Below are 22,847 nucleotides of genomic sequence, written 5' to 3' on the forward strand. Positions count from 1 at the left end.
GGGGGTGCTGAGCCAGGCCCCACTGGCTCTGCTCACCATCATTATGAATTAGGAGCCTTTAGGTTTTCCCAGAGCAGGATTCTGGGGTTTGCCCAGTGGGCCTCCCCCACCCCTGCCCCAGGCCCTCCTGCTGCCCCATGGGTGCGTTTCCGAAGCTGTTGGTGGTCTTGGGCTGTTTCCTTGTCGACTTCCCCGCACCTCCCCCTTCATGGGCACCAGGTCCAGGTCCAGCAGGCTGGGCTTTGGGGCAGCCAGGTCTGTATCAGGGCAGGGCTCCCACCTCAGCTGGCATCCTGCCCCCATCACCTGCCAGGACCCACACTGCGCAGTTCCCGCTGCGGCCGGGCAGGGCTGTAAAAGCCGGCGCTGAGTCCCACTCTGCAGAGTGATCAGCAGAGTGACCTCACCTGACACACAGCACTACCCTAACCTCTCTAGGAGCCACAGCAGACTTTGCTGGTGTATCGTCCCCCCCTCCCCTGCCACACAGGAGGTCCCTCAGATGGCAGGATGCCCCCATCCTGCTGAAGCTCAGGGTTTAAGAACTGGAAGGCATCCTGAAGACAATCCAAACTCATTCCCTCAGGCCCTGAGAGGAAAGGACCCTGCCCAAGGCCACCCAGCCAGGGGTGACAGGGGGATCCCTGCCTCGGCCAGTGCTTCCAGGCTTCCCTTCCCCTCGGCGGTCCTGCTGGGATTTCCTTGCCCAGGAACCAGCACCACAGGCCTCACCCCAAACGGGGAGCCCATGCGATCCTAGCCCCTCCCTCCTGGTGTGCTCCCCGCTCTCCCTAGGCAGGCGGCTGCCTCTCCCGCCCCCATGCTACCGCGGGAAGGGGTTCCTATGGCACCCCTTCCCCCGCACACACTTAGCTCACTGGCAGCCCATCTGCCCGGAGACAGTGAACAGCAGATGCCTCTATGTACAGCGGTGCCTGAAGCGCAGCGGCCGTGCGCCTGCTGGTCGAGAGCACGCCAGCCAGGCACAGGGCTCACGTGACACTTGGCTGGGGCAGGGGTCCCTCATCCAAGGCTGGGCCAGGACGGGGTCAGGCCACCCAGACAGCCTACCAGGGCTGGGGACCAGGGTGTCCGAGGCCGGAATCAGAGTGTCCTGGGAGGGAGGTGCTGGATGGGCAGCTCTCTAGCAGGCTGCACCCTTGGGGGAAAGGCTTCTACGGCTCCCTGACTCCCTGGGGAAGGCCTAAAGTGAGGGGGATGGTGGACTCCATGGACAGACCCCACAGGGTCAGCCACTGCACAAAGTGCATGTGAAGGCTTGTGGAAGAGGGTTCAGAGCATCCAGCTCCTGTACAAGTGTGGGACCCTCGGCTGGGCCTCATGGGGCTCCTCACTCTGTCTTGGCCCCAGCCTCATCCCAGGCTCCCTCAGCAAGCTTCTCTCTCTCCTGAGTTCCTATAACCAAAGAGGGTAGATGGATGGCAGAGCAGGGTCAAGGGACCCCAGGGCTGGGCCTCCTGGGAGGTGGTCACAGTTCCTGGACCCATTGGCTCCTGGACTCACCTACTGTTTCCAGGATGCACGTGGCCATTTGGCAAAGAGCCTCGTTTCCATGGCAGCAGCCTCCAGCCCTGGGTCCAGGAGGAGGGGCTGGCTGAGGACCCCAAAAGCTCAGCCTTTGTCTCTGCTCTGCCCTCCCCAGCCAAGAAAAAGAGATTTGTAGCCCGTGGGTGGCCAGCAGAGCACTGGAGGGCCAGCCCAGCCTGGGGGAGGGGAACTGCTGGGGGGGCGGTGCACATATTTTTCCATCCTCAATAAAAACAGGAAAATAAATTGGCTAAGTCTGGAGCCCTATGGACTCTGGCTTGACATTAGCTAAATTTGTCTGATTCTGGAAAGAATTAGAACATTTCAATGATCTACAAATGGGGCTGCTGGCTGCTGAGCCCTTATCTTGTTCATGGCCTCTAGCCTAGTGTCCCATGTGAGAGGTGAGGGGGAGGGAGGTGAAAGGGGCCTTAGGCTGGTGTGAGCCAGCCTGCCTGGGGCAGAGGGGTGGACAGCTTGGCCTCTGAGGACCAGGTTAACTGAGACGGCAGGAGCCATGACAACCAAAGCTCACTTCCAAGCCCTGCAGCCTCCCTTTCTCCCCCACCTTCACCCTTTGTTTTCCTCCCCTCCTCCCAGCGCCCCCGCGGTGCAGGCAAGCACAGGCACACACACGCACGCCCCCAGGCCGCCTCTGCTCCCCTCACATCTTGCGTTTGTTTTCCTTCAGCAGGGCTCGAATGGGGACACGCTGCACTCTCACAATTGGCAGCTCCCTCCGATCCCCCCCCCACGGAGGTGCCATATGTCAGTGTCATGAATAAGCATGAGGCGCTGTAGCTGGGGGGCTGGGAAGTGGCAGCTGCCAATCACCTGCCGAGCAGACATGGGGTGGGGGCTACCACAGGGTGGGATGGGGGGGTCACCACTACCAGAGGGGCGGGCCAGGTGGGTGGATGGTGCAGGCAGAGGCATGGGAAGAGGGTGGGATCAGAGCATGGTCACTGGTCCTCACCAGAGGGACCCACCTCCAGATGACCAGTGTGCTTTCCTGAAAACAAGCAAAACCCAAATGGCATGGTGTGACCGTGTGGGGTAGCCGGAGTCCCTGAACCCTGCCCCTCAGCTTTGTGTCTGCCCGTGGGCCCGCTGGCCAGCCCACACAACCCCCTCCGGGATGCCCGTCTCCTCCCAGGCTGCACGCCTCATCCCGTGCCTCTCCCCAGCACGTGCGCCATCCGAGCCTCCCACTAGTGAGCTGGGGACCAAGGCTTGACCTGCAGGGAGGAGGAGGGGGATCCAAATTCAGCCAGCAGCTGTGCTGGGCCAGGCGTGGCTACACAGGGCCCCCTTCACTCTCACAACACTCCTGGGAACTGGGGATTTTTAGCCCCATTTTACAGGTGAGAAAACAGGCTTAGAAAAGTTTGAAGAAACTGCCTCCAAGTCTTATGGCTCAGAGTCAGGTAGCTGGACTGTGCTCAGGTCTGCCAGTTGATTGTCAAAAGGCTCCGAGCACTGGGGCCGGGGTACTGTTCTGTGTCTGTGCTGTCCTGGGTGCCCTCCACCTGACTGCCATCCGGGACCTGGCCACTCCTCCTTCATCTCCCTGCCCTGCCCTCACCCCTTTAGAGTTTACCCTTCCCTGAGGATACTCTTATCCATGTTGGATCCTGTGGAGACCACGCAAGTCATGGACACCTGTCTGCACATTTGTCCTTCCCCAGCACTGTCCCCCCCCTGACCAGCAGTGACCAGTTCAGGCCTGACCCAGCAGGTGGCTGTGGAATGAATGAAAGAATGGACAGGGTCAGGCTGCAAGGCAAGAGCCATATGCTGAGCACCCCAGTGTGACTGCAGAAGTGTGTCCCAGGGAGATGGAGGCCAGGCCCCACCTACCCCACACCCTAGGCCTTTCTCCTCATTCCCAGCCCTGCCGGAGACTGAGGCAGGCGATTGCGTGGATTGGATTAACCACTCCGGGTTAACTGGCTGTCCCTCACCACCAGCATGACAGATCCCGCTTGACATTTCTCTAGATAGTTAATTGACACCCAAGTAATGTCACAGAGACCTCGTTATATGCCAACTGGGTCCCCTAAGCCGTCAGCATCTGTGCCCCAGAAACAAGATTGGCAAGTTAATAATGGAGCCTTAATCATGCCATTCCCTGCTGGTATGGGAAGAGAATTGCCCAGAGACAAGATGGGGCACTGCTGGGAAGAGACGGTGCTTTCTTAGGGCCTTGGGAACAGAGCACCCTCAGGGAGCCTGGAGTCCCCTCCCCTGTTTCCCCAACCAGGTGTGCCTTCTTCTGGTGACAGTGCTCTGTCCACTGAGGAACGCCCCTCCATGAGATGGGCTGTGACTGACTCCGCTCCCTGGCTCCAGGCTGGACACATGGTCCCCCCTCCCCTCCAGCCACAGTGATAAAATTAAGCAGTGATCACAGTCCATCCAGAGCCCAGGGCCTGGGGCTTTCGATGGAGCCTTCAGGATAGAGGCTGCACTTTGCCTGGAATACCACGGGGGAGAAAGTAAGCCTGGGGCTGCCGCCAGCCATCCAGCACCCAGAGGGGAGGCCCCCTGGGAATGGCACAGAGGGAGAGGGTAGACATGTGTTGCAGCCAGGCCACTCACAGCCAGCTCTGCCCTGGAGTGAACTAAAAAGCCCCTATTATTTGCTTAAGGTGGTTTAAGTTTGCTTCTGTCACATGTAATCTGGAGAGTTCTCAGCTCAAACACCTACAGGCTCTTACTTCAGGATTCAAGTCTGTCTGCAGAGCCCATGTGGGGTCTGCTTACAAGAGTGAGAAGGAGCCCTGAGCAGGAAGACAGCCTAGTGCAGAAAGGCGAGGCCTGGACAGAGGGGATCTGGGTGGAAGAGGAGGAAAGCTAGAGCCGAGGCCACCCAGCATCTGGGGCTGGCACCGGAGGCCAACATGACGGCGTTGAGTTCAGCACCGTGGACAGCGGTGGCCTTACCCCACACAGCACCGCAGGCCCAGAGAAGGGAACAGATTTCCCACCCACCTGGGAGACACAGGACAATGTGGCTCATCTTGAGGCTACTGACAGACTCCTGAAAGATGTCATGGTGTCCTTGTGCCTTAGAAACAAGGACTCTTCTGGGTACTTAAAAAAGCCCCTTTCCAAGGTCTCCCCAGTTTCTACGGTGGGTCTAGGGTGGGGTTATAGTTCTCAAGAAGACACTAGATGACGCATACCATTATAACAAGGGGCAGGAGCAAAATGAGGGTGGAGAGAGGTCTCTGGTGATGGATGTGAATCAGGTATACAAGGTAACCAAGACAGGTAGGTATGGGAGGAGTGGCTCTGTATTAATCATGTTTTGTTGCATAAAAATATTATTCCAGAACCAAGATCTATTATCTCAGAGTTTCTGAACCTGGAAGCAGACTGGCTAGCTGGTTCTGTCCCAGGGTCTCTCATGAGGTTGCAGTCAGATGACAGCCAGGGCTAGGGGCATCTGAAGGCTTGGGCAGGGCTGGAGGGTGCACTTCCAAGATGGCTCCCTCACATGGTGACTGGTAGGTGGGCTCAGTTCTCTGCCACGTGGAATTCACAGAGCAGTTTACAACACAGCAGCTGACTTCTCTCAAAGTGAATGATAAGGGGGGAAGAGAGAGGGAGGGGGTACCATCAAGACAAAAGTCCCAATGTGTTTTAGGTCTAGTATCAGAAATGACACACCCTCACTTTTGCACCTCCATTGGTCATACAGACGGACCTGGTTCAGTGTGGCCATAGGGCTACACCAGCCCCAGGAGGCCATCTTGGAAGCTGGCTACCACAGGCTCCGAAAAAAAATAAATTCAAGATGGCCTGATGCTCTGAATGTACCAAAAAGAGATTTATATTTCCATTGCAGGGTTTGGGAATAAGTAATGGATACACAGAATATAAACCAAATCCAAAACATGAGGCAATTATCACGTGCAGGAAAAACAAGAGGTTGTACAAAAAAGGAGATGTAATTACCTTTCATTACTCAGCTACGAACAGTACATGCAAAGAAAGAATAACGCAGACGTTGAATTCTGATTCAATGAAAATGAGAAGACGGGTGGAAGGAAAGTGTATGAGAGGCTACGCGAGAGGGAACAAACTCTCAACCTCCATGGCAGAAAGTCAATGGAAAATTTCTAAATCTAAAAAAACAGAAAAAGAAAAAAAAGAAAGGCAGCATTAGCATGTTATTTAGAAGTAAATATGAAAAACCCCCACACCAAAGAAAATTAAAAAAACAAAATTTTGCCTCTGAGCAGGGGAAGTCAGAAGAGAGGGGTAGGTAAATAAGGAGCTAATGAGTTTTCATGACAAGTCTTATAGAACTATTTGACTATTTAAACTATGTACGTTTATAAACTTGATTTAAAAAAAAACAAACACCAAAACACCAGTGCAATTTAAGTAAATAAAAGACAAAACTACTCCAGCCTGCTCTCTACTCCCAGCTCTCTATCAGGCCCCTGCAGCCCCAAGGAAGGGCCTAGGGAGCTGTCTCCTCTTCCAGCGCAGGATCCCTCGTGTGTGGGAGTCGGGTCTGGATCCTTCCTCCCCTGCCCCACCACGGGCCTCCAGCAGTCTCCCCCAGTATCTCTCTTTCTCTCTGTGTCGCTCCAGATCGGCTTGCCTATCTGTCTTGGGACCGCATCCTTCTTCCATTAGCCCACCTCCCGCCTTCCCTGCCCTGTTCCCAGGTCTTCTCCCGGTTGGGTGGAGAACAACCAGACTGGGAAGGACCCAACCCTGTCCCCAAGCGACAGCTGTGCCCTGGCCCCTCTGGCCTGCACTCCCTACCCCGACTCCAGTGCCGCCCATCATGCTAGGAAACGGAGAAGTTGCTCCTGCTTCCCAGGGAGGTGAATTGGGGATAGCGGGCCACGCTCCATCATTTCCATGACACCTCTCCTAATTACCCAGTGTGTTATTCATTTGGATGTCAGAGCTGCCGCATGCCTGTGCCTTTAATTAATAATTTGGTAAAACTCCACTCAGGCCTGGCCAGAGCAGTGCAACAGGAACTGCTGGGGCTGGGCCAAACCTGCAGTGGGTGGGCCAGGCCAATGAGGACGCCCCCACCCCCAGCAAATGCAGAGGCCTTGGGCAGGAACCTTGGCCCTGCTTCCTTGTCCCCAGCTGTTCACGCCGGGCCACAGAGCCCCAGGTGAAGCCCCTTTAGGGACCCTTCCAGGAGGAGGCAGGAATGCAGACCCTGAGGGGTGTGTGTGCACCAGTGACTAGGGCCTAAGTGGGGGGGATTTGCTCCCCTGGAGCCCAGGCTGGCCCTTGAGCCTTGGAGAGTTGAGACCCCAGGAACCTAGGAGGGGAGGGGAGGTGTGGTCAAAGGGGCCAAGAAGCCTGGCTCAGACCCAAGCTCAAACAGGCCAACGCCTGTGATCAGAAAGTAGGGGGGCAAGGGAGGTATCCTTGGGACAGCTAGGAACATGGCTGGGCCTCCTCCCTGACCTGATCATAAAGGACTCCCAGCCCTGGGTGTCCTCCATTCCTGACTGCTCCAGGTGAGGGGAGCGTGGGAAGACTGGGGTCCCGGAGGCAGGTGTCCTGAGGGGCCTGGGTGTGACCTGCAATGGTCAGGCCAGCCCACCACCTCGTGGGAGCCTCTCAGGCTCAGTCCCTGGGGACCCAGGGAAGGGGCACAGAGGCTGCCAGGCTAACAGAAAAATCTGTTTGAATCCAACTTGAATTATTGAGTGTTTCGAGATTTATTCTTGGTTCCGGGGTGGGGGGTGGCCTGTGATCTGCGAAGATGGATATCACTATTTTTAAGGTTCTGTGAGAAGGAGCCCAGACACCACTGCATTTAGGGTTCCTGTGTAGCCTTCTGCAGGGTAGAGCCTCTGGGGGTGGGGGGTAGAGGTGGGCAGGACATGCCACCCCCAAGCCCCCTCCGCATTCCCAATCCCACTGCTTTCCCACTCTCCCATGAATGACCCCAGCCAGTAGGTCCCCAGGCACCACCTCAGCCCCTTCTAGTTGCTTCTGCACTCCCCCAGCCTCCCCAACCCCTCCACATGAACTCTCAGCATGGTCCATCCCTCTGAGATGCTCAGGGCTATAGCCACACCCACCACCCTGGGGTGAGCCAGGGGTCCCAGCAAGCTGCTGACATGCTCCACCTCTTCATCTTATCTCTGATACAGCCTTGGTGTAGCCAGTAGACAGGGCCAAGGGGCCAATGGCACTGCCCACTGCTGCAGATTCTCTTCCACCAGGCTGTAGCTGAAACTCTCGTCCCTTTAAGGTTCAGACGCCCCCACCTCTGCCCACAAGCCTTCCATGCCAGGCTTAACCCCCCCACTCAGCCCACCCAGGGTTATACAACGTCTCTGCTATCCTCCAACTGGTTCTCCTGGAACCCTACTCCCCCGCTGAGGTCAGGCCCAGGATTTATTTGGGCCATTATTAGTTTCTGATGGGGTGGGATTTACACCCTTTGGGGCTTGTGGGAAGAGCTGGAAACCCTTGAAAGCAGAGGTAGGTTGAGTCTTGACCCTCTGAATCTTGCAGGGGACTCTGCCTTCCCACTCCCCACTCAAGCCAGGGGCACTAACAGTGGCATCTTGGGGGTGGGGAGAGGGCTCCTTAGAAAAACCACTCACAGCCAGACTAACCCACTAAAGTCAATAAGCAAAGTGGAGACACTACTACCAACTTTATAGAAATAGAAAGAAAATATCACAAATAATTGTAGGCCAACACATTAGATAATCTGGATGAAATGGACAAATTTCTAGAAACACACAAACTACCAGCTGATTGAAGAAGAAATAGAAAATCTTCATAGACCTATAACAAATAAAGAGAGTGAATCAGTAATCAAAACCCTTCCCAGCAAAGATAAGCACAGAGCCAGCTGGCTTCACAGGTGATTTTGCCAAAGGTTTAACAAGAATCAACACCAATCCTTCTCAGAGGAGGGAACACTTCCTAATTATTCTGTGAAGCCAGTACTACCCTCATATCAAAGCCAGACAAAGACATCACAAGAAAAGTACAGACCAGTATACCTTATGAATATAGACGTAAAAATCCTCAACAAAATACTAGCAAATCAAATTCAGCAGCTTAGTAAAAGGATTATACACCATGACCGAGAAGGGTTTATTCCATAAATTCAAGAGTGGCTCAAAATATGAAAGTCAATCAATATAACACATCACATTAACAGAATGAAGGAAAATGATCATTTCAATAGGTGCAGAAAAGCATTTGATAAATCCAACACCCTTTCATGATAAAAACACAGAGAAACTAGGAATAGAAGGATCTTCCTCAATCTGATCAAGGGCATCTATGGAAAACCCACAGCTAACATCATACTCTAGTGAAGCTTTCCCCCTAAATCAGGCACCAGACAAGGACGTCCACTCTCCCTACTTCCATTCAACATTGCACCGGAGGCTCCAGCCAGGACAACCAGGCAAGAACAAGATATAAAAGGCATTCAGATTGTAAAGGAAGAAATAAAAGTAAAACTATATTCACATAAGACATGATCTGATATATAAAACCCTTAAAAGAACACACAAACACACAATTAGAGCTAATAAATGAATACAGCAAAGTTGCTAGATATAAGATACAAAAATCAATTGTATTTTTATACACTAGCAATGAACAATCCAAAAATAAAATGAATAAAACAATTCAATTTACAATAGCATCAAACAGAATAAAATACTCAGTAATAAATTTTACCAAAGGAAGTACAGGGCATGTACAATGAAAATTACAAAACATCGTTGAAAGAAATTAAAGATCTAAATGAGTGAAAAGACCCTGTGTTCAGTGATTTGAAGACATAATATTGTTAAGACAGCAATGCTCAGGGCTTCCCTGATGGCGCAGTGGTTAAGAGTCCGCCTGCCAATGCAGGAGACACGGGTTTGAGCCCTGGTCCGGGAAGATCCCGTATGTCGTGGAACAACTAAGCCTGTGTGCCACAACTACTGAGCCTGTGCTCCAGAGCCCATGAGCCACAACTACTGAGCCTGTGTGCCACAACTACTGAAGCCCGTGCGCCTAGAGCCTGTGCTCTGCAACAAGAGAAGCCACCGCAATAAGAAGCCCACGCACTGCAACGAAGAGTAGCCCCTGCTCTCTGCAACTAGAGAGAAGCCCGCACGCAGCAACGAAGACCCAAAGCAGCCAAAAATAAATAAATAAAATGAATTTATTTTAAGAAATAACTTATTTTTTAAAAAGATAGCAATGCTCTACAAATTGATCAATGCAATCACTATCAAAATTCCAACTGCCTTTTTTGGGGGCAGAAATGGACAAGCTGGTTCTAAAATTCATATGGAATTGCAAGAGACCCAAATATCCATATACAAAAATTACCTCAAAATGCGTCAAAGATCTAAATGTAAGAGCTGAAACTATTAAACTCTTAGAAGAAAACACAGGAGGAAATCTTTGTGACATCAGATTAGGCAATGGTTTCTTCGTTATGACACCAAAAGCACAGGCAACAAGTGAAAAACAGATAAACTGGATTTCATCAAATTTTAAAACTTTCATTCAAAGGACATTATCAAGAAAATGAAAAAACAACCCACAAAATGGGAGAACCTATTTGTAAATTATATAACTGAAAGGGGTCTGGTACCCAGGACATATAAAGAACTTGTACAACTCAATCAATGACAGAAAGACAAACAACCCAATTTTTTAAATAGCAAAGAATTTGAGTGGACATTTCTCCCAGGAAGACATACAAATAGCCAATACATACATGAAAAGGGGCTCAAGATCATTAATCATGAGGGGAATACAAATCAAAACCACAATGAGATACCATTTCACATACACTAGCATAGCCAGAATCAAAAAGACAGATAATTACAAGTGTTGGTGAGAATGTGGAGAACTTAGAACCCTGTGTTGCTGGAGGGGTGGTAAAAAGGTGCAGCCACCACGGAAAACAGCAGGAAAATAGTATGGCTATTCCTCAAAAAGTTAAATGGAGAGTTACCATGAAATTCCACTCCCAAGAGAACTAAAAACGTTAAGTTCACACAAAAACTTGTACGTCGATTCTCATAGCAGCATTATTCATCATAGCCCCAAATAATCCAAATATTCATCAGTAGATGAATGGATAAACAAAATGTGGCCTATCCATACAACAGAATATTATTTGGCCATAAAAAAAAGTACTGATCCATATTACAACACAGATGAACCTTGAAAACATCATGCTAAGGAGAGACGTCAGACATAAAGGTCACATACTTCGTGTGACTCCATTCCTATGAGGTACCCAGAATCGGCAAGTCCACAGAAACAGGAAGCCCATTAGTAGTTGCCAGGGGCTGGGGCAGGGGGGGAGGGGGGGAGGAGAGTGACTGCTAATGGATACGGGATGAAAAAGTTCTGGAACTAGATAGTGGTGTGCCTGCACAAGATGCTGAATATACTAAAAGCCAATTAACAGTGCACTTAAAGATGTTAAAATGCTGACTTGTTACATGACTTTAACCTTGAAACAAACAAAAACTACTCAGGTTTTCAGTTGTCTGCAAACTGACATCAGGCTCTGTCTGCCTCTCACTGAAGTGGGGGGGATGGGGATGAGGGACCCCACAGCAGTCCAAGCCTCAGCCCAGGGGGCCCACTTGACTCCTCTGGTCAGTGAGGAAGCAGTGGCTTTAAGCAAAGCCCCAGTCCCACCCCAGTAGGAGGTCTCGGCCATCTCTGTGCCTGTCTTAGAGATGGGTCCCCAGGGGATGCTGCTGCGGACATCACCCTGAGCTTCCGGGCACCATGGGAAGCTCTCCTGTTGGCATGTGCGTGGGGCAGGCGTTGAAGGGGAAGGTGCAGTTGGGGCTGGGGAGTCACAGTCCTTCCTGCCAGCCCTTGCAGGACCTGCATTCTGGCGGCTTGGGGTGGTGGGAGGAGCTCAGTAGGAAATGAGGACCTTTACTTCCTGTTCCTCCCTTCCCATTGGTGCAGTCAGCACAGCCTTGCAGAGTGATGACCATCAACCTTGGCCCCTGTGGGCCCCACTTCTCCAAACCTTGTCACTTTCTTTGCAAGGACTGACTGCGTGCCAGGCTCTGTGCCACGGCTACTCCACACAGGGCTGCGGCTGTCCGGGGAGACAACACAGGTATCCCCATTACAGGCTCGAAGCTTTGCCCAAGGCCAGTCAGTACGAAGCCGTCAGACCCAGCCAGCTCTGCCTGGCTTCCATCCTGTGCTCCTCAGTCCCCCCCACCCCCTGGTCCTGATGAACTCTGGGCAGGGAGAGACCTGGAAGAAGTTAGGAGGGCAGTGGTTGTGGCACGCCAGGCAGGGCCTGCATGGGTGGCAGGCTGGGACTGAGTCTCCTGAGGGCCACCCTGGCAGAGTCCTGGGCACCAGGCTCGGGGCACATCTGGGGTGGCTCAGCACCCTTGTACTCAGCAGGGGTGTGAATGAGGCAGCAGCTGCCTGGGACCCAGGCAAGTGCCACTGTTTCCCTTGTCCTTGGGCAGCCCCCAGGACTATGACTGCGCTTAATCCAGCTGTGACTCCCCAGTGGAACCCTGCCCAGGCCTGTTTGTGCCCAGTGACCATCAGGGATTTTAGGGAGATGGTTTGGCCATGGCCCCGTGCTCCTGCACACCTCAGACGGGACTCCACGCTGTCCCTGCCTCTGACCACTAATGTCTCAGCGTGGAGCCCAGCTGGTGCTGGACGCCGCCCATCCTTCATTAACTGGGAACTGACTGTGCCACCGCCGGCAGGGACTCCACGTGGATCCTCACACTCAATCCCCCAACTGGACTAAGCAGGTGCTTGTATGCCCACAAGAAAACAGGTTCCGAGAGGGAGGACCGGTCCCTCTCCGGGCACCATCAGATGCCGCATTCCACCTTCTCTCCCAGGACACAGACCCATGCCTCAGTCCAGAGGCAGGGAGAGCTGGGGCACCGCCGGCACAGGGGAGCCAAAAGCCTCAGGTACTGACTGAGGTGCAGGTTCTAAAGCCACAGGCACAGCATCCCAGAGCCTGGGGTGAGTGGGCAGAAGGCCGGGGGCCTGCTAGGGAGGATGGGGTGAGCTGGGGTTCCCTGTGTACCACTGGCTGTGAAGAGCAGGTGTTTTCCTCAGTCTCAGGACTGGGTGGACAGTAGAAGCTGAGGTGAGAAAAAAGATGTGCCAGCGAGGACATATGGGGAGGACCACAGATCAGAACCTGGGATAGGCCTTCCTGCCTGAAGGAGTCCCCTCGAAGGTACCTGTGGAACATGCCGGAAGCTGCTGAGCCCAGTGGGCCAACCAGTGGAGCCCATAAGCATGTGGGTGGCACCCAGCAGCCGACCTGGTCCCAGCAGGCCCTCTGTACCCCGAAGCCCCCTGCCGTGGAATGGCCCTGCTTCCTATTGCAATGTCCTGACTAGGGGCTACTACCACCATGTGGGGCAGCCCCTGGCCCCGCCTTACAAAGGGTTTTGGGAGCACCGGTTAAGCGTGAGGGGAAGGGGGACAGCTGACCCCAAATAGCTGGCTGCCTTGCTTACTTGTCCCCTTTGCTTCTTCCAGGAGCCCAGGCCCTGGAGGAGAGCTCCCTTCTCATTCTGAATGAAAGGAGAGACACCAGAGCGGGGTGTGGAAGGAGCGCTGGGACCCGGGGCCTCCCTGGGCTTCCATCCCAGGCTATCAAACCATGACAGGCAGCTTCTTCTCGAGAGGCAGGATAAATGGCAAGAAAGGCCTCCGAGGATTCTTCACACCCCTCAGCAAAGATTTCAGAGTCCTTAGGGAACCTGGGGGTGAGCTGGGAGGAGGTGGAGGACTGGGGCTGCTTGGGAGGCACCCAGGGGCTGTGGGTGGGGCCGTCCGCCTCCCTGGGACTCTAGCTCCCACCAAGAGGAGTGGCCAGGCAGGGGGCCAGAGTCAGGGCTGCCCTCCCACAGCGGAGACGCGTTTTGAGGCTGGGCCTCTGGGTGAAGAGGCTGGCAGGGGGGTAGTGTGTCGGGTTGACAGGAACAGGGAGAGCTATTGGCACTTGAACACAGTGGGCTGCCCGCCCTCAGGGCCCGTGTCCAGGACAGCAGATCCCACACCCATCTCCTCGGGTACAGGTGCCAGCCCTCTGTCTGGCACCCCACCCCTGCAGCCCAGACTGCCCCTGTATGTCCCCCCACGCTCAGCCTTTTCCAGGCTCAGACGCTGCTCTTCTCCCCTCCTCCTGGCCCTGCACGTCCCAGCAGCAGGCAGGCTGGAGACCGGCTGGGCAGTCAGGGGCCAAGCCTGACAGCAGTCACCCCAGTTTGGACCCTCCCCGGCCGGGGCAGAAGCGGCTCAGTGTAGCTGGTCGGCAGGGAGGGACGTGCCGGTTTATCAACAAACACAAAGTGAAAGCGGCACATGTACTCAGAGGAGCAGATGGGCAAGGAGAAGGTGTGCATGTATGTGCAGTCTGGCAGCTGTAAGCCCACCTGGGCACTTTCAGAACGAAACAAAAAAACACCAGAAAATCCCCTATGAACTCTGAATCCCTCTCTGTGCTCCTGAGAAATTCACGTCATGTGCTCTCTGGGCCTGCCGCTCTGCCGTGTGAGCTCTGTCTGCCACTGAGCTCTCTCCAGGCCCCCGGGCCTCATGACCATGGAATGGAAAGGTGGCCACCCCAGTCCATCTGAGCAGGGCTGTGCCTTCTGCGTCCCCAAGTCCTCGGGCCGGGGTGTCCCACCTGCTATGGGGGCCACTCCCCCAGTCCCTACAGACGAGCTGGAGCAGGGCCACAGGCAGCCCGAGTCTTACTGGCATCCAGCTCGGTGCCAGCCTTGCCCTACTGCCCCTGGGCACCTGGGCCTGGGGCTTTCCGGTGTGTCCTGGGGTTTCGGCTGTGGGCTTTGAGGGGCCTGTCCTTACCTGCAGGCTCTTCTGAGACTCCCTGGGGGCACACCTTTGGCCTCTGTGCCTTCTTGCTCCTGGTAATGACATCAAGAAAGCACAGCATCACACGTCAGAGGCCCCCTCGATCCCCAGGTGGTCCCTGGAAGCTGTGCCGACCTGGATCCTCAGGGGTGCAAGAGCCCAGGCCAGAGGGCAAGGCAGATCCTGACGGCCAGCCCCCACCCCTGGGAGAGTTCAGGGGTCCCAGCCACACCTTCCCACAGTTCTCAAAGCAGCTTAGCCAGGCCCAGGCCAGCACGGGCTTGGAGGAAAAGGGAGCACAAAGGAAACGCCGTGCTTGCAAGGACTCCTGGTGGGAGAGGATGGGCCTGAAGTCCAAACTGGCAACGGAAACCTCGCTGTCTCAGTCTCTTCATCGGCAAAGTGATCACAGTGCCTGTCTCACGGTAAGTGCCGTCAGGATTAAGTAACCAGCCCCTGCTGGCTGTGACTGTACCACAACATAGCGGGGCGAGAATCACCATGCACACCACACAGGTGAGGAAACAGGTTTTGAGAGCATAAACGACACAGCAGGTGCAGAGCCAGGACATGAACCGGGACCATCTGACTCTCTCACCCTTTCTGTGGAGACCACGACATCCCAGTGCCTCACAGATAAATGGACCAAGGTAAGCAGGGGGCGCCCTGGAGGGAAGTGAGTTTTGGGCTTTGGGGGTTGCTGGACACTTCCCAATGAACACGGAGTCCACATTGGGCCCCAGCATTCTGCTGGCTCTTCTTCTGTCCCCTCAGGAACCCTGCGCCCCCTGCCTGGCCCTGCCTGTCTGGCCTGAGTCACAGCGCCACCGCTGAGAGAGGCCCAGCCACCAAAAGTGGCCCCATGGGGGCATGACCCAGCCACCCCAGCACTCACCTTTCTGGCTGCAAGGCAGGGGCCCCTTGGACTCCCAGGGTCCTGCGGATGTAGTCTCGGGAGCGGATGTCAGCCTGAGGAAAGGGATGGCTCGAGTGAGAGGGGATGGCTGGGGTCCCAAGCTGGCCTCTGGACCAGTCCCCACTCGATAGGGTGGCCCCTCCTGGAAAAGCCCACGGAGGCCCAGTCTTAGGGACAAGGAGCAGCAGCCCCATCATGCGTGGGTGCCAGGAAGTCAGGCCCTCTGGTCGGGGTACTTGACAGCATTTCCCTGAAGGGCCTGAGGAAATGGGCTGGGTGCCTTGCTCCTGTTTCAGTGGGTTTATAGCTTCCCTGTAGGTTTTGCTTGAGCCAACAGTTTCTCTGCTAAAGCCCTCTTCTCTGAAGGGTGTCCTCAGCCCAGCTTGTCTGTCCTCACTTTTGGTTCATCTGGCTCCCTGGCTAGTGTCAGCTGCAACCTCTGTCCCTGGAGAAGTGTCTGGAAAGTTCTGCAGAGTCACCGGAATGAAAGGGGGCTTGGGGGCCACAGGCTGGGATCAGGGCACACCTTGGGGAGAGGGGAACAGGCCTGAGTGGGGCCCCCAGGACCTTGCGGCTCAGGTTCTCCCACAGGCTCTGCCCGTTCTAGGGGACCTGGCCTCAGGGAGGCCCCTGATCCCGGCTCAGATGGCTCAGCCCCGCTTTAGGCCGTGTGACTACAGGACACAACAGCTAATCCCTCCGACTGTTTCTACTTCAGAGTGAACAGGCAAGCGGGCAGGGTGGGCGGCAGGGTGCTCCGGGAGAAAGGCCCCGGAGATGAAAGGCAGCACCTCCCGCCTTCCCCTGCAGCAACCTGGCCCGGGAGCTGGGGGCAGCGGGCCTGTGACCAACGGAGCAGGCCCTAAGCCGTTCTCTCAGATTCTCCTCAGAGCTTACAGAAGTAGTCAGAAGGGCAAAGTGTACACAGGTGAGTGGGCCAAGGAAGAAGATGGACCAAGAGATAACCAGTGCCACTGGACAAGGCCAAACCCTGTTCCTGGAAGCGATGGGGCTGGTGGGCTCCTGGGTGCAGACGTCTGGCTTTTCTCTAGGGCAGACACACGGTCCTTGCCTACCTTTGAGGGGCTCACGGCACTCTATAGGGCATCCCCCCACCTGCAAGGACACAGCTATCATCCACTCTGGGGCAAGGCGAGACACAAAAGGGACAGAGACCTGCCCACCGTACCAGCTCAGCAGAGTCCCTGGCTCTGAGGGCCTGTGGAGAAATCTCGGGTCGTCACCCCACCCCCCACAAGGTCGCACAGGTGGATGGGAATGGAGGAGGAAAGGCTTCCTGGGGCCAGGACACATCACAGGCTTGTGCACCTATGAACCCTGTACGGGGAGGGAAGGAGGCTGAGGCTGGTGGACACTTAGCAAGTCCACCCTGGAAGCCACCCTAGAGGCCTTGACTCTTCGCAGCCCAGAGAGCTGCTGGCAGAGGCCGAGATCCACAGCCGCGTGCGTGCTGCTGCTGCCACCTGGAGGCTTCCCTGCACATCAGCAGCCGGGGGACCCCAAACCCCGAGGCTGCGGGGCTCTTGGGGTAGTCGAGGCAGAGCCAGGACCCTCAGGTTTGCGGCGTCACCAGCTGGTGCTGAGCTGAGAGTACTGAGCGGGCCTGTGGCACCTTGGCTAGGTTGCCTCTAGCTGACGCACCACAGGCCTCAGGGACACACGGAGCAGCAGGCAACATAGAGTCCCTGCCTGGAAGGCAAATCTGATGGTGTCCCCTCCCAACTCACATCCAAGGCCCTGTAGTAAACCTGAAGTTCTGCCCCCCTGCAACGCACACAGGCTTCCGCCCACTCACCCCTGCCAGGGCTCCAGCCACAAGTTCCTCTGAGTTTCTGGCATCAAACTCCTTCCTGCCCCAGGGCCTTTGCAAATGCTGGTCCTCAGGCCTGGACTGCCCTTCCCCCCTCTTCCAGCAGGCCTCTCCCTGAGAGGATCTGTGGATCCTCGCCTCATGGGCTTCCCTGAGACTTGCACCCGCTCTGCACCTTGTCATGGCCAAGACCACCAAGGCGGCCCAAGGGCATCCTGCATGAGGTTAGCTGAGCCGACTCGTTCACCAGAGTTCTGATCCCCCTGGGCCCCAAGTTAGGTGCTGGGTGCCTAGTGTGGCCACACCCTGGAGTCTCCTGATTGGCATCCCTGGCCCAAGTCTTCCTCAGCAGTGCCCAGCAGCCCTGCAGGGGCCCCCCACCCGAGGACGGCCGCTCCCTCTCAGGCCAGCTGGGCAGCTTGGGCCCTCAGGGGCTGGCAGGCCACTCTGCCATTTGAGCTGACGTCAGCTGATTTTCCCGATGACCCAGGGTGCCAGAGGCTGAAAGGCTGAGTGCAGGGGCACAGCAGATCCCCGGGCCAGGCAGGGCAGGCCTCTGCAGCTTCCAGGCCCCTCTCCTCCCCTCTGGAGCCTAGTGTGGCCCAAACTGACTCTCCCACAGGTGCTTGTGGACCCTCAGCCCGGGAGTACAGGAAGAGCACGTGCCGTGTGCTAGTCTACCCACCTGGCAGCCCACTCACCTGGCGCACAGGCTCTGGGATCCGAAACTTGCAGCAGCCATGGGTCAGGCGCACGGCTGCCTCCAGGCTCATCTTGTGGCCCACAGAGACATAGAGGGGCTTGGTGCTGTGGTCGTGGCTCTTCAGGGCCTATGACAGGGAGGGTGAGGTCAGGGCACTGGGCAAGCTCTGTGGGCTGGAGGACTGACATGTCCTGGGTGGCGGGCGGGAGCTTGGGAGACTGGCAGCACCCTTGGGGCACCTTCCTGCTGTTTGTCTTAGGGACAGGGTGGGGCGAGTGAGGGCCCAGAGGCCCCCTCAGCACAGTGGGGGAGGGGAAGAAATAAAGATGCAGGGTCAGCCGGAGTGGCAGGAAGATAGGGAGAGGTGGACGGGTTCTGGGGCGCGCACGTACACGGATGCTGACCCAGGGCCCCCTCTGGCCCTCAGCTGAGGGGTCTGCCTCGGTGGGGTGCAGGCCCCTGGCCACTCACCATGCCCAGGACGGTCCCGGAGCCTCCCATCAGAGGAAATGAGTCTCCTCCAGCCTTCAGGAGCCGTATCTGGAAAACAGAAAAAAGACTTCGAAAAACACCTTTCTTGGTGAAAGGCTTGAAGGCAAGCCTGCTCACTTTTAAAACCTGAGCAGCCGCTGGGCAAGGAGATGGAAGGGCCCATCGTGAGTGGACCCTGCATCCAAGCGCAGCCTGCAGCACCATCTCACCTTGACAAGGTACTCTCCTCCCCATTCTGCAGCAGAGAAGAGGCAGCAGCCCACCCAGGCCCCAGTGCTGCAGGGTGGAGGCACCAGGCTGGTGCACACACACGGCCACAACCCACTCGAGGCCACTTACTTCCTGCTGCTTTCTCTCCTGCTACAAATTTGAGCACTTCTGATTCAACCTGACAAACTTTTTGGAGTGGTGGTGGTGGGGACTGGCCGATTGGGTGCGTCAGGGGCCCCTGTCAACTCAACAAACAGGCACTCCACGCAGGCATGGGGGAGCTGGAAGGATGAGACAGATGTAACTGACCCGTTCTCAGAGTTGGTCGTCCAGGTTAGAGAGCCACGTGTCACCAGCTCCCGCCAGAGGGGGTCCCAGAGGAGGGAGATGCCCCAGGCAGATGGGGGTGGCACGGCAGGCGGAAAAGTAAAGAGTGTTGTACAGGCCCCAAATGCCTGGTCCCCGATACCTGGAGGCTCTGCCCCAACGTGGGGTGCCACAGCAGCACGCAGGCAGGGGTGGAGAGGAGGCAAGTGTGCACCCAGAGGTTGGGAGAGGAGCTCCAAGTCTCCCGAGATTACCCACCACCCACAAGGCACACAAGGCGCGCAAAGAAAGCTGGTCTTCCTCACTCCAGGCCAGCAATCCAGGCTGGGAGGAGAGCGTCCCAGGTGGAGCTGGTCTGCAGTGGGGCGGACTCTGGCCCCCTCACCTTCTCCTTGTGCAGAGCGTTGTTCTCCAGCCCATCCACCTGCAGAAGTTTCTTGGCCACCCCGATGCAGGGCAGGTCTGTGAGGACACCAAGGTGGCAGGCTACCCCAAAGCCTGCAGGGGCAGATGAAGATGAGGCTGGGGAGGTGAGGCAGTGAGCCCAGCAGTTTAGAGATAGTGTGGGGATGGGGGCCACACCAGAGGCTTGCTGAACTTTTCCACGTGAACAGAGGACTGCCGGTGGGCAAGGACTTGTGGGACAGGGCTCTAAGCCCCACCCTGACCTCGGACGTGGCCATCTACCCTGACTTCCAGGCTGGGTAGAGGATATCTCCCCCACTCCGCCCCGTTCTGACAAGATTAGGAGCCTGATTATAATTAGCGTGCTCACATGCTTCACCTGCTTCTTTCATTTTCTGACACCTTTCATCCTCCCCTCCCCTTTGTGGCCACCTTCAGGCCTCTGCATCTCTGCCCTTAACTCCCCCAGGACTTTGGGGTTCCTGCCAGGGGGCAAGGATTGCAGTGACTGGGGTCCAGGCCCAGGGCTGGCCTGCTGGGCCCGCACTAGCATCCAGGGTGGCTCTGGGCCCACAGGCTCCCAGGGCAGGGGCTAAAATCACACCCCTCCTGACTCCCTCTGCCACCCAACCCCCAGGCTTGTATATGAGGATAAGACAGCCCCTCCCCCTTGGTGGTTCTCCCCGGGACAAGGTTCCAGCACCCAGGTGGGTGTGGGTTTCCCTGCGTCAGTGGGGAACAGGCACACCTGTCTGTTCCTGTTCAGTTTCAGGCAAGGTTCTGTTTAGGACACAGGGCAGGCCGCCAGTGGGACAGGCTAGCTGGGCTCAGGGCCTGAGACTTCTGGAAGCATCAGGTCCAAATTGGATGTTGGTACCTGAGCTGGGCCAGCAGAGGTGGTGGAAGCAGGCAGGAAAGGCGCAGGGGTGAAGAGAAGTAAGGGCTCCTTACTAGGGGGTATTGACAAGGAAAGCAAGGCCAGAAGGAGCTGCAAGGCCAGGCTGGTGGCAGAGGGCCTGGGGCCTGGTGCAGGCAGACTGCACCCCTCCTGGTCCCTCTCTCTTACAGCCCTCTCGGGGAGTCTTGGGAGTAGGCTTACCTCGGTGGTGGAGCACTCCATTTCCATCCACAAAAAGGACCTGGAAGAACCACAGGGGAAAGTCACAGTCAGCTGAAGTGCCCCTTGCCCATCAGGTTGGGGCATCCCAGAGCAAGAGGAGGGGACCAGCTCTTTAGGTCTGATCTCTCTTGAGGCAAAATCACTTCTCCAGGAAGCTCATGGGATCTCTCGCTGCCATGGGGTGGGGCCTGTGGAGGGCCTTTCCTCCAGCCCAGTGAGATACCTGCCTGGGGCATGAGGCGGGGCTCCTTCTCCCGCAGCTGCTGCACCGCGTCCACCAGGAAGGGCACCTCTCGGAAGGCCAGGAAGCCTGACACGTAGGGGGCTGTCAGGCTCACCATTCGACAGTCCTCATACATCACCTGCCACCAGGCACCCAGGTCACTAGGCACGCGCGGCCCTGGCCACCTCCCCCACACCCTCACATGCCCTTGGCCCTTATCTGACAATCCCTGTCACTCCCTCTGTCTCCCAGGCCCACCCCCAAGTCGCCCCCTTCCCGGCCTCACTATCTGGAGACAGGTAATCCACCCTGCAGATGGGCAGTGGGGATTCAAATGCTGCCATTTCAAGGGCACTGGCCACACCTGGTCTGTATCAGGCCCTCCTCAGGCTGCCTCCTTTGTAAATCAGACCTGTTGCCTCCCCACCCAACCCCGCTGCCAGGCTGTTTGGAGGCTCACAGAAGACAACGCACAAGAAGCACCTGTGAATAGACACCATAGTGCCATATTAGAAGGGGCCTCTGGGAAGAAAAGGCCAAGTCTTCATAGAGGCTACAATAGCAAGAAGGGCAACTCTGGCTTTAAGAGATTACAAATATTTCAGAAAAAGGACAGGCACGATCTCAGAGTGAGGCAGTTTGGAAGAGAATTGGGTCCCAAGGGATGGGAGAATCCAAAAAGAAAAATTCTGAGGCTGCACCTGCAAATAACCCCAGAGAGAGAAGAGACGATACCCCTGGGGATGTGCTAAAAGGCCTGGCTCACGCTGGTAGGAGTGAGGGCCAGGAGTCTGAGGCAGACCTGCTGGGGACCACCCAGAATTTTCACACCCTCTGGCAGACTGTTCTTCAAACTGAAAAGTCCTAACACAGCATGGAAGAGGAGGTCCTGTTGGTACTTGATTAGCATGTAATGACCCGCTCAGAGCACAGGGCGGTAGCCCTAAGCCCCTTAAACCTTGAGTTTTCATTACAGCCAGACCGGCCGGAGGTGAGAACGTTTCCCACTAAGCACACATTCTCCAGAAACTTCGGATGTGCTGGATTGTTACTGACCATCCCACCCACCCCCCAATCTCTTGGTGATAGCTTTCAAAATCATACTTCCACCTCTCCCTTGAAGCTAGGTCATAATGACATGTCCTTAAGTGAAGGGATTACTCTAATAGCATGGAGGAAGGGGCTCGTCCTTCCAACATTTTTATCAGTGTCTCACAGGAAACTCATCAAACTGCCAATGACCTAGAGTGGGCAGGGTCCAACTGGATGACAGACCAGAGAATTCGATTCACAGCGAACCCGGCAGGCTGGAGTGCTAAACCCCATGCAACAGGATGACTCTTCACGGGGACATGCATGAAGTTCAAGTGTGGCCTGAGTTCCCATAGGATGATGGTGGCTGCTTTGTATGAATCCCTCTGCACAAGCTCCAGGAACCAGAGATCCACAGGAGAGGAGATGAAGCCCCTGTACCCCATGCCCACAGCGTTACTGGGAGACAAGTCAATTACAAGCAACGGTGTGCACCTACAGGCGGAAATAAACAGCCCAGACTCACAGAACCAGCTCTGGGCCCCTGGCCAGAAAGGCAGGTGGGGAAGGGGCAAGGGCAGGGGGTGTGGTGGGGCCTAGTGGTGGGGAGCCTGATGGAATGAGACCTGGGAGGCAGCCCCAGCCTTATCAGGAAGGTGCTGCTCTGGGGAGACACAGGCGAGCCCTAGGGTCTTGTGGAGAAGAGAGCGAGGCCAGAAGTGTAAGGTCCTTTGGAAATGAGAGTATCAAAGAATCAGAAGAGACACTGGCCGTCTTTGCTTCTGAAAAGGATGCCTTTTATTGGCACGACTATACTTCACTGTCCCTCATGATTTAAGAAACCCACTGAGGCACCCAAACCCCTGGCCCTTGAGTTTCCTGTTTAAATACATTTTTTTTTTTTAAGGCCGCACTGTGTGGCATGCAGAATCTTCCCTGCAGTGGAAGTGCAGAGTCTTAGTCACTGGAACACCAGGGAAGTACCTAAGTACAACTTAGAGTGAACAGAGAACTACAAGAACTCAGAAGGCAAAGATCAAACCTTGTGAGCTGATGAAATGCTGCCCCCAACCAGCTGTGCAGCAGAGGTAAGTTAACTAAACGGCAGACAGAGAGCACAACCTGGCAGAAATAAAAACAGAAACACAAAAAAACCTG

The 22,847-nt window shown here is 55.7% G+C and overlaps 1 protein-coding gene across 35 annotated transcripts in view; it reads right to left on the bottom strand.

The window, feature by feature from the left end:
• The window catches only part of ENDOV (endonuclease V), a 102,605-nt gene that overhangs the window by 71,472 nt on the left and 8,286 nt on the right, over nt 1-22,847 (bottom strand). For 10 of the 35 annotated variants that reach the window (XR_010838214.1, XR_010838213.1, XR_010838217.1 and 7 more), the window contains exons 3-9: nt 20,662-20,796; nt 20,414-20,453; nt 19,295-19,431; nt 18,352-18,420; nt 17,879-18,007; nt 15,326-15,399; nt 14,425-14,483 (exon numbers count right to left, since the gene is read on the bottom strand). Coding sequence is in view for 28 of the 35 variants with exons in the window: in XM_067021441.1 (XP_066877542.1) it covers nt 14,425-14,483; nt 15,326-15,399; nt 17,879-18,007; nt 18,352-18,420; nt 19,295-19,431; nt 20,414-20,453; nt 20,662-20,796 (643 nt within the window). In the remaining 7 variants the exon portion in view is untranslated. Of the gene's footprint in view, nt 1-5,485; nt 5,682-8,263; nt 8,344-8,636; nt 12,684-12,720; nt 12,786-14,424; nt 14,484-15,325; nt 15,400-17,878; nt 18,008-18,351; nt 18,421-19,294; nt 19,432-20,413; nt 20,454-20,661; nt 20,797-22,847 lie in introns of those variants that run through there. The other 25 variants (XR_010838216.1, XR_010838218.1, XM_067021436.1 and 22 more) reach the window with 15 other exon arrangements.

The sequence above is a fragment of the Kogia breviceps genome, chromosome 19 (assembly GCF_026419965.1).
Source record: "Kogia breviceps isolate mKogBre1 chromosome 19, mKogBre1 haplotype 1, whole genome shotgun sequence".
Taxonomy (NCBI): Eukaryota; Metazoa; Chordata; class Mammalia; order Artiodactyla; family Physeteridae; genus Kogia; species Kogia breviceps.